The 15,758-nt window shown below is 46.9% G+C and overlaps 1 protein-coding gene across 1 annotated transcript; it reads left to right on the forward strand.

Moving 5' to 3' along the window:
- Positions 1–13,253: 13,253 nt before the first annotated feature.
- Positions 13,254–14,621, forward strand: LOC146072939 (general transcription factor II-I repeat domain-containing protein 2A-like). Its single transcript, XM_083180111.1, has one exon. The coding sequence runs from the start codon at positions 13,254–13,256 to the stop codon at positions 14,619–14,621; it is 1,368 nt and encodes a 455-aa protein (XP_083036237.1).
- The last annotated feature ends 1,137 nt before the right edge of the window (positions 14,622–15,758 follow it).

Consider the following 15,758-nt stretch of genomic DNA (forward strand, 5'->3'; position numbering starts at 1 on the left):
GATTTTGCTGCTGGATTTTAATGTATCAATCTTTGAAGATGCAAATGGCTAGGGGGCAAATGGCTAGGGGGCTAATGGCTAGGGGCTAATGGCTAAGGGGCAAATGGCTAGGGATCTAATGGCTAAGGGGTTAATGGCTAGGGGGCTAATGGCTAGGGGGCTAATGGCTAGGGGGCTAATGGCTAGGGGGCTAATGGCTAAGGGGCAAATGGCTAGGGGGCTAATGGCTAGGGAGACAATGGCTAAGGGGCTAATGGCTAGGGGGCAAATGGCTAGGGGGCTAATGGCTAAGGAGCAAATGGCTAGGGGTCTAATGGCTAAGGGGCAAATGGCTAGGGGTCTAATGGCTAGGGGTCTAATGGCTAAGGGGCTAATGGCTAGGGGGCTAATGGCTAGGGGGCAAATGGCTAAGGGGCAAATGGCTAAGAGGCAAATGGCTAAGGGGCAAATGGCTAAGGGGCAAATGGCTAGGGGGACAATGGCTAAGGGGCTAATGGCTAGGGGGCTAATGGCTAGGGGGCTAATGGCTAGGGGGCTAATGTCTAAGGGGTAAATGGCTAGGGGGCTAATGGCTATGGGGTAAATGGCTAGGGGCTAATGGCTAAGGGGCAAATGTATTATCACGGCGCCCACTATGGCATTTGCTTAGTGGGCTATTCAGGGTAGTGAAATCGCATCACATTGCATGCAATTATGGTATAGCATGCGATGAGATGGGATGCGATGAAATGCGATTTTTCTATGTAATGTATTCACTGCTCTCTCTCAGTGAATACATAAAAAAAATCGGGTGTGATAAAAAATCGCATCCAATCACATCGCATACCATTATTGTATGGCATGCGATGCGATCAGATATCGGTTATGATTGCACATATAATAATGAAATTTAATGTGCTATTCAATTAAATGACATATAATGTCATTTATTTAGGCTCCCCACCCCCACTATCCACGTCATCCCGAAGCACGGCGAGCGGTGGCGGAAATCGTTCGCCCGACCTTTTCATACCCCCCACTATCCACGTTGGTGTGGAGTTGATTCTATATAGTGTGGCGATCACAGCGAGCCACCGAGCCCGAAGAGTGGCGAGCGGACGCGTAATACATGTAACATAATATGCGTGCGCTCGCCACGCTTCGGGCTCGGTGGCTCGCTACGCTCGCCACACTATATAAGATCAACTCCACGCCGACGTGGATAGTGTAGATATGAAAAGGTCCGCCGGACGCGCCCCGCCGCCCCTCGCGGGACATGTTGCACTCACCACGCTTCGGAAAGACACCGATACTGGGGGAGCATAAATAAATGACATTATATGTCATTTAATGGTATAGTACATTAAATGCCATTATAATAGTTAAAATCGCATTGCATGCCATACAATAATGGCATGCGATTCTATGCGATTTCACTAGGTTTGCGTACGTAGTCCCAGCGTCCACCTTTCCGTGTTGGGTAGCACCCGCTCCCCTGCAGCCTAGCTCTGGGAGTTGCTATTTTGCTCAGTTACAACTCATGTTGAATCAGGCCCAAAGTGAGGCACAGACATTTGCAGACTGCAGATATGGCATATGGGCACGGATGGAGGCGTTCTGCATTCCCAGATCTCTGTGACATGGGTGTTTCCGGGCAGTAACTGGGCAGGTGCCGTGCGGGTGCTAGAAACAGATCTGTGTGATGGGCATGCTGTGTGGTATAGCCTGACTTCCTTGTATACAGAAATTGGGCACTTGTATCTAATGCACCATTTACGCCCAGCATTGGGGGGATACATATAGATGGTATGTCGGCGTTCAGAACACCAACGTGGCATTTGGACTGAGGTAATCCCCCTGGCAGACTAACCCTAACCCGCAGATAAATAGAGGGAGGTGCCGGCTTCCACGTGTAGCTGACAGATACATTAGCACAGAGCTGTGACCCTGCTGCATGCATCCAATCAGGCGCCAGCTGGGAGATGAACCAAATCTCACAACTGCAGGCTATCCATTATCCGGTGACCACTGTCCTCATGCTGCTTACACTGTGAGGACAAGGAGCACACTAGAGATATCAGTGTGACGTGTACATGTGATAACCTATGACGCCTGTATTTGTGTATTTTCAGTTCTGTAGACACAACACCCAGATTCCCGCCCTGGGTAAGATCTGCGTGGAACCCTGACCCGCCACCATACGAGGATGTCTGCCCTGTGTATGAAAGACCTCCTCCTGCAGGCACGGGACATCAGCCTCCATCACAGCACCCCGGCCCTCTACCTCAGTGACCAGGTAACATCTCCAGGTTATTCCTGGCTGCAGGCTGCCCATTGAGCGCTCCATCCGGCTCTAGGAGTATCCTTTATATGACCTAATAAGGGTTTGATTTTGACATCTTGATTTATTTGTTCGAAATATGTTGATTTACATTGAGATCAAAGGGAATAGAATTGTTAAATGGGAAACTTAGCAAATTACTACTTGGGGATTTAACTTGATTTGTTGTCATTTAATCATTTTATTACTATATATAGTAACTTACAGTTTACTGCTTGCCGGTATTGATCGTTTAGGAGAGTGATATTATATTGCTAATTAATTGAGGAATGTACTTACAAGCAGCGGAGCGCACAAAGGTGTCACCATTTGCCAAATGGTGAATCTTGTGCTGCATTGATGCTGCCATTGTTTTATGCTGTCTCTCCCTGTTAGTCTGTTTTGTCTTCCCCTGTCTATCCTACTCGGGGCTTCGGCCACTCGCCACTTTCAACAGTGGGGGTCTTGAGGGATTTTCAATTTTTTGCCTGACTTGATGGACATAATTCGGACATTATTTGGAAATAATTCGGACATAATTCGGACACAATTTGGATATAATAAGTCCCTCAGCAGGTTTTATGGTTTTACCTCTTGCCGAGTAATCTTGTGTTTCCCTGGCTTTCCCTCCCTCCCCTTCCACCTCCTTTCCCTCAGTCATTCCTTATGTGTCATTTGTTTTGTCCGTGCTCTTGCCTACACTAAAACCAAACACTTTTTTGGCATTATTATTTGATCAATAAATTTCTGACTTTTTAATGCCAGCCGATGTCTCCGTGTCATTATTGTAGTGTTAAGTTAATAGAATTGTTACATGTTTATGGAGTTGGGAACCAACTAGAAACTGGAGAAATATGTAATAACTGCATTTTTCATACACAAAAGCTGCAATTCTTTTGTTTTCATTCTTGGCTATATTAAAATTAAACACTTTTTAGAATTACTAATGGAATTTTTTAATCATTTACCACCCCTTAAGATGGTATGTTTTTATTCTGTCCCGATTATGGGTAATTTATATTTTTTGGGGGGAGGTGAAGGCGGCTTCTATAACTGGTAGGACGGTTATTTTCTGGAACCGGTAGGATTAGATGGTTGGGCCATTGTTGTCCTCATAGAAGTTTGCAGAAGGACACTTAGCTGCTGTGGAACAAGCTAGCCTGTGCTACAACACAGGGACGCCGACAGGTCAGCCTGGCACCAGTAAGCAGAAGGAGCGTGGCCTCCTGTGTGGGAATGCACACTACCAGCGGAGGGAGAGAGATGGCAGGCTGCCCCTGCAGCTGCCTGTCTCCCCAGCCCAGCACAAGGAACTGAGCAGATTTTGCTGAGCTGGGGAGAGAGGCTGTGCTGCCACAACAGCTTGTGCTGTCAGGCTCGTTCTGCCGAGATACCCTGCTCAATCAATAGCCTCAATCGTTTTGGGATAATGATGTAGATTTTGCAGCTGTGGACATTGGTAGGCAGAAGAGTAACCTTGTGGTTGTAAATGTAATCTATCCAATGGGGGTGCCGTAGTTAAACACCCATTATTATTTTCAGAGCTCAGCATTTGTACTATTCTGATGGCAACATTTATCAGGGGATGGTCTACAGATGGAGCGCTTCTCATTAAAGCGGGTCCTGGTGATTCCATTGCCAATTCCCAGGACCCGCCATTAGACAGAAGGGGGCGCGCGCATGAGACACTTGCACGCCCGTTCTGTCGGAGCCCCAACACCGCCCTCCGCTGCCTACCCGCCGCTCCCCCATCGGTGCCACATCCTCCCTCACTCCCCCTAACCTTGCCCGTCTCTCTGAAGTGGAGACAGACAGGGATTTCGCTCCCCGCCGCTGAGAAACAGGCACATCCCCGTCAGATGGAGCGCCTAACTGCCAGCTCGCGCCAGCGGAGGCGATTTGGCGAGAGCTGGTGCTGAACAAGAGGCGCTCCATCTGTAGGTTTATTCTTTGGGAATAATTTTAGGTGTCTTACATGAGTGTATGAGTGTATGGTGGCCGTGCAACAGTTCTGTAAGCAGAACCTTGCCTTGGGGAGACACAAGTTCATCAGCCGGGCACAGTTTGTTGGGTTCGTTATTCACCATAATTTCAAATCTGAACCATTCTCAGCAGCACCACCCTACCAGACTGACTATATATGTTATAAGGTATGTTGGACACCCTGGGTTGTGTGGAAGGCTCCATCCACACTAAATGTATTGTGGTGTTGGTTAGTGTATTGATGGGCTGTGATAATTCCTGACCATCCTTTCCTGGCAATTATACAGTTATTCCAACTAAAAGTTTGATTCATTGTTACAAGGAATCACATACACTGGATAAGATGAAGTTTTGGTCTTCATGATGTAGCAGGTAGATGGTAGCATAAGCAAGGGTGGTTACAGCATTGCAGCATACAGGTGTCACACCATAGTACAAACTCTTCAGAATGCTCCAGTGGTCCCTACCGTAGTCCACACCCTGGTGTATCACCTGGGCAGCTATTCCACCACCCAGAGTAATGACCCTCTGTCCTGGAAACACTTATATCAGGAGAGCACAGGTCATGCTAATCAGCCGAACCCTGATCACATCAGTTTCCCTGCTGCTGCTCTAAACCTGGACAGGATATTCCACATTACTTTCATAAGTAAAGATGCTGTCTGTGCCACACAATAAATAACATATTTTTAATGCCATCCTATGTCTCCGAGTCATCATTGTACTGCTAACTTACAATAGGGAATGCATCTTCATGGAGCTGGGATCCAACTGGAAATGGACTCTGCTCTCAGGGGGGCTAAGAATTGATTCAGATAAAGTCTGACGATGAGCGGAAGGCCGTCTTCAGCACAGGAGATGGGCATTATAAGTACGTAGTAATGACCTTTGGTCTGTGTAATGCCACACGAGTTATACAAAGCTTAAATGATGAAATATTAAGAGACCTTCAACTTGTGGTCATATATCATGCTGATAGTCTGATCCTGCCCCAGTCTGTCCCTCATTGTCAGCATGGCGGCGTTAACCTGCTTGTTAGGCTCTGAATAAACCAAGCCTAGCGAGAAAGTCTGAATTACCCCCAATGCGTCAACCAAAAAGCTTCTGTTGGTCTCCAATTAATTACATTCTGCTTATGCAACAGCTAATATGGCTTCAATGCACAGGTCTCTTTCAATGCAAATGGCCCTGTAATTACAGTATGTTGTTTAAAGGGTGTCACATAGTTGCTAGAACTTTAAATGCACAGCTACAATTCAATGATTCATTGTAGACAAAGGGGAATATGTGTTTGAGCTAACAATGTTATTACATAAAATAGCAAAAAATAACCCAAATAATAATAATAGTAATAATACTTTTGTTAACAGACGAATGAAACAGTATAAAGATATTTTATAGCATAACGGTAATAAAGAGTTGCAGTAATCAGGTCGGCATTCAAAAAGTTGAGACTGTGGCAATTTAGCCATAAGATTTACAGTAAAGATGTCGCCACTTTACATTTTGCAGCCAACTTATGAAATTGCAACAGAATTTGCAGGCTGTTACATCCGACCCTGAGACAGTGGCGCCCGTCCCTACCTCTTTGGGCACCAGGAGCAGCAGTGCCTGCAGCCCGTGTGGAAAAGCTGCTTGCTGGGGAAAGGGGTGTGGCCTCATAGGTGTTGGCTCACAGGTTGGGGTGTGGCTTCTTGGACCAAACCCCTGTTTTGTGTGGGCTGCCCTCGGAGAGTTCCTTTGCTGCAGTGTTGGCTCCTACACAGGGACGGGAGCCAAGTGCTGCACTTAATGTTGCAGTGAAACACCCAGCTCCTATCACTGAGTAGGAGTTGTCACTGTGGAGTCATCCCTCTGGGTTTCTCGCTGCAGAATTCCCGGTGTCCCCCTCTGCAGTTGCCCAGTGCATGCACAGGACTTATGGGCCATAAATGTGATAGCCCTAAAACCGCGAGGCACAGCTATTATCAGAAGAAAGGTCCTTTGTGATTCTATCCACAAATCTGCATGCTTATAGTGTTACTAAACGCCGCTATGGATGCAATCAGTGGCGGAATATATCACATTAAAAATGCCATGCTTTAGGATTTACCCTATGTAACAACAAAGAACTTCTAAATGGTATAAGGTAAGCCCATTACTAGTTAATAAAGTACTCCCAAGCTAAGGAGCGTGATCAGTACATGACAGAGCCATAATACATAATAATATATGTAATGAACATGGCGGTGTATCCAGACTGCAATGGCAATGCTTAGTGATATATGCTCTGCAGAGCACCCACAGAACATTTCTACAGCGGGACAGTCTCCAATCAATGAGACTCTCTTGCTGTAATTAGGACAGTTGAACAGGACCCACATTGCTGCATGTAGGCATACCTCCCAACTTTTGGGTTTCTCCAGGAAGGATATTCGGCACAAGACCGAAATGAGGGGGTGGGGCTTTTTGGGAAATGGGGAATGGCCTACAATTGCATCGTGAGGCCACGTCCCTGCCTCACTGTGGGGGCATGGTCCAGAGGCTCTATGAGCCACTAGCCATGCCCCCAGCCCCTCTGGCTACGGGAATAGACACTGTGCTCATAGCTTCTATTTAGCTCTGGTCAGGAACTGACAGGGGGGACTCCCAACTGCCCCCGGCCGCAAGATTGATGCGGGAACGTCCTCGAAAACTGACGTTCCCGTGGAAATCGGGACAGTTGGGAGGTATCATGTAGGTAGGGTGACCAACTCATCCCTTTAATCCAGGACACATGTTAATTACACAGGTTCTGTGGCTGGCTTTCACCTGGTTTTAAACTGCCACACCTCAAGACTCCATTTCACCTGGTTTCCCGGATTAAAGGGATGAGTTGGTCACCCTACATGTAGGCCTCCTTTAAACTACTTGCTGTGATTGGCTACAGGGTAACTGGCAGGCTTGACTGAGCCTAGGTTGATGAAGTTGAGCTCAGCTTGAAAACATGGAATGCTGCAATGTCAGAAAACACACAGACTGCACACTGGGGCTTGGGTAACCCCAGGCACACAAATGGTTAACCACTGGTGTGAGAAGATGCTGCAATTCTGTGCACCTGTGTGGGCAGCTTAGGCAGGTGCTGCAGTTTGGAGACTAGTATGCACAGGAGTCCCTGGGAAGCCTGCACAGGATCATCATAGCTTGTCAGATGGACCCTACGGACCCCCCCGACGCACCTACAGTGACACTGGTGAGTGCTTAGTACGCCAATCTCTGTACGAGTGTTCTGACACTGAACACTTAACTTGTTTGCAAAACTCCCAATTGGTGCGTACACACTGAGCTATGGTATATATCGAATATATGGTCGGTCACTATTGTTCGACAGTGATTATGTTGTACACCTAAAAATGGTCGACATTCACTAGGTCAGGGCTCGACAAACCCCGGGGGCCAGGTCGCCACGGCGACCAGATTCTGCTTCCTGGCGACCAGATTTTCTTGGGGAGGAAGCAGAATCTGGTCATCGCCGGGTGCACTTGATCTAGCCGTCAATCTACCTAGTGGTATGAGACAGAGCTAATTCCAATGTCCATCAATAAAGAGCTGCTGGTCTGCTGTGGCACCGGGAGCCAATCGCAGTTTGCGGTTCAGCAGCCAATCAGGAGCGGCAGCTCCTGATGGTCTGTCGGACCGCCGTGAGCTCTGGTCTGGCGCAAGTTTCGAAATAGCCATGTCGGCAGGTGGGGTAAATAATGTTGTAGCCTGCCCCAGTGTTTGCCCATCGTGCCTGCCGCGGTCACAGGCTCCCCCAGTGCCGCGGACACAGGCTTCCCCCGTTGCCGCGGACACAGGCTTCCCCCGTTGCCGCGGACACAGGCTTCCCCCGTTGCCGCGGACACAGGCTTCCCCCGTTGCCGCGGACACAGTTTTCCCCCGTTGCCGCGGACACAGGCTTCCCCCGTTGCCGCGGACACAGGCTTCCCCCGTTGCCGCGGACACAGGTTCCCCCCGTTGCCGCGGACACAGGCTCCCCCCGTTGCCGCGGACACAGGCTCCCCCCGTTGCCGCGGACACAGTCTCCCCCCGTTGCCGCGGACACAGGCTCCCCCAGTGCCGCGGTCACAGGCTCCCCCACTGCTGTAAAGTATTCCTGTATTTATATGGACACACAGAGCTCAGATAAGCCCAAGGTACTATGGCAGGGTATGGGCAGCGGATTTATCCCAGGATAGTGCTAGCAGTGATATGCCTGGAACTACTAGTCACATGCAGATATAGTGGGCAATAGTTCCTGCATTCTCAGTATGTCATGCGCTACTACTGCAGGATAACAGGATAACTCCTGGCAACGAGTATGTAAGTAAGCTGAACTTATGTGGTATTATATGTGATGGGCATTACAGCGTGTGGTGTAATAAGCATTACAGTGTTTGGTATATGTAATGGGCATTATGGCGTGTGGTATATTTAATGGGCATTATGGTGTGTGGTATATTTAATGGGCATTATGGCGTGTGGTATATTTAATGGGCATTATGGCGTGTGTTGTCATAGGTATTACGGTGTGTGGCTTAATAGGTCATAGGTATTCTAGCATGTAGTATAATACGTAATGGGTGTGACATGTGTAATAGGCATTACAGTGTAAATTTTCGGTGTACGGCTTTGGCACGCACTGTCCTGATTTTTAGTTTGTCTGGCTCCTACTTTTTCATCTTGGCTCCTAGTTTTCAAACAAATTTGTCAAGCCCTGCACTAGGTCAACAATGACAGAAGGTCAACACAACCAAAAGGTTGACATGATCATGATCGACATACAGTATGTTGACAGGGACACTGTATAAGTGTGCCGCGTCCCCTCGCATGGCTCGCCGCGCTCATTATTAAAATATAACTCTATGCCCCACATATGGATCGTGTAAGAACAATTCAGTTACAAGCTAAAAAATCATGAAAAACGTGTGTTGACTATTCTCATGTCGACTGCTTGTGTTGACCTAGTGTATGTTGACTATTTTTTGGTGTCGACCTAATCACTTTCGACTGGATACCATTCCTTAGAAGGTGTTAGATAAATGCTAGGGGTGACATCTGTCACGTCTAAAGACTCACTCTTTAGTAATTGTACCCCTCAGACTGCCCAGCGACATAATAATGACACCAGCTGATTTCCACTGCCCTCGGCAGTTTCCCTTTTTCATCAGCGACCATCTCTGGTCGTTGATTCAAACGGGACACTGAGCGATATTATCACTCATCGCGAGCGATATATCGCTTAGCGATATATCCCCCTGTGTGTACGGGGCTTTACGGATATGGGTCATGGAGTTAACCCAATTAAGGTCGACGGGCCATATGTCAACACATGGAAAAGGTTTACACGATTAAAATGTGGACACAATCAATAAGTTGACATGGAGTTTTTCAAGTTTTTTTTGTGGTCTTACATGGACAACTGTATCACGTCCCCTCGATGCTCACCATGCTTCGGGCACTGTGTTTTACTACACTTGGCATGCTATTATATTCTACCAAGCCAGTGGCAAACGCAGGATTTTTAGAAAGGAGTCTCTGCAGCACTCTGCAGGGCATTGGACTAAGTACGGGAGTCTGGGGGAGCGTTGGTAACAGCCCTGAATATTGGTATTTTTATACACCGGATTCTATATGGAATACAGTATTTAACAGTACCGATGGTCTATATCAGTGGTGGCCAGAAGGTCGATCGCGATCTACCAGTCGATCGCGGGCCTTCCGCCGGTAGATCGCGATCGGTATTGTGCCCAGTCCCCGTTAAAATAGTTTGTTGCTGCCCGCTGCCCGTGTGCTGGCTGAAGCCTCTCAGGGCTTCAGCGTTCCCAGTGGTGCACTGCGCGGGTGCACGGATGACGTCACCGCGCACCGGCGCATCGGCTCAGTGTAGGACTGGGAACGCTGAAGAAGGCGGGAGCTGCAGTTTGAATACTGCAGAGCGGCAGAGCGGGCAGAGAAGGGCTGAGCGGCTGAGCGGCAGAGCGGGCAGAGCGGGCTGAGTGGCAGAGCGGGCTGAGCGGGCAGAGCGTCTCCAGCGTCCAAGGTACTGTGCAATATGCTCCTGGACCTGTGCTGTAGGGGAGGGGGGGTGCGTGCGTTATGGAGAGGTGAACATCGTGTGTCACCACTTGCAGGGGCTGCTGGATAGGTGATTGCTTTGAAAAAAAACAGTTCTCAGTTATTTATTCACATTGTCTAACACCCTTATGTTTGTGCCACAAACATAAGGGTGTTAGAAAATGTGAATAAACAACTGAAATGCAAACCCAGCAAATTGGATGTGGCTTCATGTTAATGAGGGGGGGGGGGGGGTGTTCTAAAATCTGGGGCATCCCAAACAAGGCAAGCATTTTCTGTATTCATTTATGGTGGTTGTTACATGGAGGGAGGTGGCCCCCATGTGTCCCCTATCAGCCAGGGTTGCCCAATGTGTGCTGTATAATTCCATTTGTGTCCCCTATCAGCCAGGGGTGCCCAATGTGTGCTGTATAATTCCTTTGGTACCCCCTTGTGTCACATATCAGCCAGGGGTGCCCAATGTGTGCGGTATAATTCCATTTGTACCCCCTTTGTGTCACATATCAGCCAGGGGTGCCCAATGTGTGCGGTATAATTCCATTTGTACCCCCTTTGTGTCACATATCAGCCAGGGGTGCCCAATGTGTGCGGTATAATTCCATTTGTACCCCCTTTGTGTCACATATCAGCCGGGGGTGCCCAATGTGTGCTGTATAATTCCATTTGTACCCCCTTTGTGTCACATATCAGCCGGGGGTGCCCAATGTGTGCTGTATAATTCCATTTGTGTCCCCTATCAGCCAGGGGTGCCCAATGTGTGCTGTATAATTCCTTTGGTACCCCCTTTGTGTCACATATCAGCCAGGGGTGCCCAATGTGTGCTGTATAATTCCTTTGGTACCCCCTTTGTGTCACATATCAGCCAGGGGTGCCCAATGTGTGCGGTATAATTCCATTTGTACCCCCTTTGTGTCACATATCAGCCAGGGGTGCCCAATGTGTGCGGTATAATTCCATTTGTACCCCCTTTGTGTCACATATCAGCCGGGGGTGCCCAATGTGTGCTGTATAATTCCATTTGTACCCCCTTTGTGTCACATATCAGCCAGGGGTGCCCAATGTGTGCGGTATAATTCCTTTGGTACCCCCTTTGTGTCACATATCAGCCGGGGGTGCCCAATGTGTGCGGTATAATTCCATTTGTACCCCCTTTGTGTCACATATCAGCCGGGGGTGCCCAATGTGTGCTGTATAATTCCATTTGTACCCCCTTTGTGTCACATATCAGCCAGGGGTGCCCAATGTGTGCGGTATAATTCCTTTGGTACCCCCTTTGTGTCACATATCAGCCGGGGGTGCCCAATGTGTGCGGTATAATTCCATTTGTACCCCCTTTGTGTCACATATCAGCCGGGGGTGCCCAATGTGTGCTGTATAATTCCATTTGTGTCCCCTATCAGCCAGGGTTGCCCAATGTGTGCTGTATAATTCCATTTGTGTCCCCTATCAGCCAGGGGTGCCCAATGTGTGCTGTATAATTCCATTTGTGTCCCCTATCAGCCAGGGGTGCCCAATGTGTGCTGTACAATTCCTTTGGTACCCCCTTGTGTCACATATCAGCCAAGGGTGCCCAAATGTGTGCGGTATAATTCCATTTGTACCCCCTTGTGTCCCCTATCAGCCAGGGGTGCCCAAATGTGTGCTGTACCAAGGGTGCCCAAATGTGTGCGGTATAATTCCAAGGGTGCCCAAATGTGTGCTGTACCAAGGGTGCTCAAATGTGTGCTGTACCAAGGGTGCCCAAATGTGTGCTGTACCAAGGGTGCTCAAATGTGTGCTGTACCAAGGGTGCCCAAATGTGTGCGGTATAATTCCAAGGGTGCCCAAATGTGTGCGGTATAATTCCAAGGGTGCCCAAATGTGTGCGGTATAATTCCAAGGGTTGCCCAAATGTGTGTGGTATAATTCCATTGGTACTCTCATGTCTCCCATATCAGCCAGGGGTGCCTAAATGTGTGCGGTATAATTCCAAGGGTGCCCAAATGTGTGCTGTACCAAGGGTGCCCAAATGTGTGCGGTATAATTCCATTGGTACCCCCATGTGTCCCCTATCAGTCCAGGGTTGCCCAAATGTGTGCTGTATAATTCCAAGGGTGCCCAAATGTATGCGGTATAATTCCATTGGTACCCCAAATGTGTGCAGTATAATTTCAGGGGTGCCTAAATGTGTTGTCACTTAGGTCACAGAGTCTTTGAGGTGCAGGGTTGAGCAAGGCAAGCCATTGTCTACAAGTCTGAGCGGTCACAGTGCAGGAGCATTTTATCACCTCCACGAGAGTCTTCAAGGAAGAACAGGCAAACTATTGGTAAGTATATCCACTGAGTGTGCTGCTATGGTGGCTAATATGACATGGGGACTGATATTTATCATGATGTTTTTGTTTCCTAGGAGCCTGCTATCACCATGAGTACTGCACAAAATGCCAAGAAGCCAAAAACATACTATTTCCACTCTGAATGGGAGAATGACTTTTTTTTCACAATGTCAAACTCAAAATGTGTATGTCTGATCTGCCATTCTAAAGTTGCAATTGCAAAAAGAGGGAATCTGGAACGGCATTTTAAAACCATGCACAATAAGTTTGACACCGATTATCCTCCTAAAAGTGAATTGCGGAAGAAGAAAGTTCACCAGCTAAAACTGCACCTTGGCACTCAGCAGTCAGTTTTTACAAGACCTAGTGCTAAATCAAAGGCAGCTACTATTGCATCATTGCGTGTCAGCCACATACTTGCAAAGAAAAAAAAAAAATTTCAAGATGGAGAAATAGTGAAAAAGGCTTTTTTAGAGGCAGCAGATGTATTATTCCAAGATTTTAAAAACAAATCGGAGATTATGTCTTCTATTCAGGATATCCAGCTTTCCAGAAATTCTGTGATGCGACGCTGTGAAGTTATGGCTGACAATTTAGTGAAGCAGCTGCAAAAAGACCAAAAAGAGTGTGTCTTCTTTTCTCTGCAATTTGACGAGTCAACAGACCTGACAGACACATCACAACTTTGCATATTCTCTAGAATGGTTTTTGAAGATATGTCTGCTAAAGAGGAGATGCTAAAAATCCTGCCACTAAAGGGAAAAACTAGAGGGGAAGACATTTTTCAGGCCTTCAAGGAATACATAAAGGACACACAACTACCAATATACAAACTTGTTTCCATAACCACTGATGGAGCACCGTCTATGACCGGAAGGACCAATGGGTTCATTGCCCTGTGCAAACATGATGAAACATTTCCTGACTTCCTGAATTATCATTGCATAATTCATCAGCAAGCTTTGTGTGGTAAAATGCTAAATATGGCTGATGTCATGGATATAGCACTCAAAATTGTAAATTCAATTAGAGCACGAAGTCTTCAGAGGCGTCTCTTCCGATCACAACTTGAAGATAATGAAGCACCACATAATGATCTTTTATTGCACACTGATGTCCGATGGCTAAGTAGAGGTGCATTTCTGCAAAGATTTAGAGAACTACTACCCGAAATCAAAGATTTTTTAGAGTCCAGAGATGTGGAATACAGGCAGTTGGATGACGAACAGTGGCTGCTAGATTTAGCTTTTTTAACAGACATCACAGCCCTGTTAAATGAACTGAATATACAGCTTCAAGGTAAAGACAAAAATGTTGTTGAAATGATTGGGTCTATTAACTTCTTTAAGCAGAAACTGAAAATGCTGTGTGTGCGTCTCCAGCAGTACAACCTGCGTGACTTTAAAAATCTTCTCTCTGAGCTAGATGCTCAAAAAAAAGAACATTCGCAACTTGCCATTTCCAGATATATGGAACAGATTGAAAACCTCCAATCAGACTTTGAAAGACGTTTCAAGGACTTCAGATTTCTTGAACCGCTAGCAACATTTTTGTCTTTTCCCTTTGGTACAGACAAGGATATTGATGATATTGCATCCCAAATGTCCTCTCTTTTTCATATGGACACCTCTTCAGTTGCAGATGAAATAATGACTTTGCAAAATGATATTTTTATCAAAGCCCGGTCTTCTGAAGGAAATTTTTGGAAGCTTCTTGCTGAAGAAAAATATCCAAACCTAAGAAAAAGTGCCAAGTACATAACAGCACTTTTTGGCTCCACATATCTTTGTGAGTCTGCATTCTCGCATATGAAAATAATCAAATCCAAATACAGATCAAGTCTAACTGATGACCACCTTGACGCCTGCTTACGATTAGGAACGAGTACCTACTGCCCTGAGTATTCAAAGCTTGCTGATGCCATGCAGTGCAAGTCATCTCATACCTAAATTTGATTTCACCTCTGATGAAAACTACAGCTGTCTGTTTGTGCAATTATGTTTGTACAATAAACTCTTATTTTCTTCATCTACCATTCGAGTGTCCGTTCCTATCCTTCTGCAAACAAGGGGGGTAAGGGCTTTCTTTATTCTACTTTGTATGTTCCTGGCACCGGATACACCATCTTAATACAGAGTGCCATCCTGTGAACCAAACGATAATACCTAAATTTGCAAGATTTACCAACATATTGATGCCGGTAGATCACCGGTAAGTAAGAGTTCAAAAAGTAGATCCCAGGCTACAAAAGTCCGGCCACCCCTGGTCTATATTATAGGCTGTTTCAAACAATTAAATTGGTCAGGAAAAGTTTAAACATATCATAATAAATAAATACACAAACATAATAGAACCAGTACTGCATATCTAAGCTCACAATCTCCCACTTCATGGTAAGGCTCCTGTCTCTTCCTCCTGGCAGCTGCTCTCTGGTCCACATGTTTGAGGGCTCAGATCCACACATGCAGTAAATGTGGCAGAAGAAGCTGGTACACTGGGCATGTGCAGCAGCTCTGCTCTGTCCCTTACACTGCGTGATGTGGTGGCAGCTCTATTGATCATATAATATACCAGTACTATTGTTGTATTAATTTAAGGCACTTGTAAAGTGGAGGGGGGTTTCTGGGATACCAGAAACACCCCCTCCCCCCCCTGCATTTGCCTATGCAAGCCATCCTCAAGGCTTCCCTTATATGCCACATGGAGCATTATGGGGTTTTGTTATTGTACCAATATTTGTATATAGCTTCAGCTTCCAACACTAGTTTTTGCACTTATGTGCTGCTCTGGGCTTTCTGGCTAATGCTGGTTTGTTTTTTTAGGGTGCCGCACCCTGCACCTAGATATAGCAATAGGGACCCCTGATACACAGAGAAACCTTGACGACAGCTTGGGGGACTTATTCATTTATTTGCGCATATATATGTAACCAAGATCTCTGCATCATGTAGTGTACAAGACCAGGGCAGCCGAGAGGTATGCCGGGTCCCGGTAAACATTTTGGGTGTGGCCTAATCACAGGAGGTGTGGCCACCTCCCACAATTAGGCCACCCCCCAAAAACGTTTAGGGTGGTGAAAACACACT

Source organism: Crinia signifera, chromosome 4 (assembly GCF_055691185.1).
Source record: "Crinia signifera chromosome 4, ASM5569118v1, whole genome shotgun sequence".
In the NCBI taxonomy this organism is placed as follows: Eukaryota; Metazoa; Chordata; class Amphibia; order Anura; family Myobatrachidae; genus Crinia; species Crinia signifera.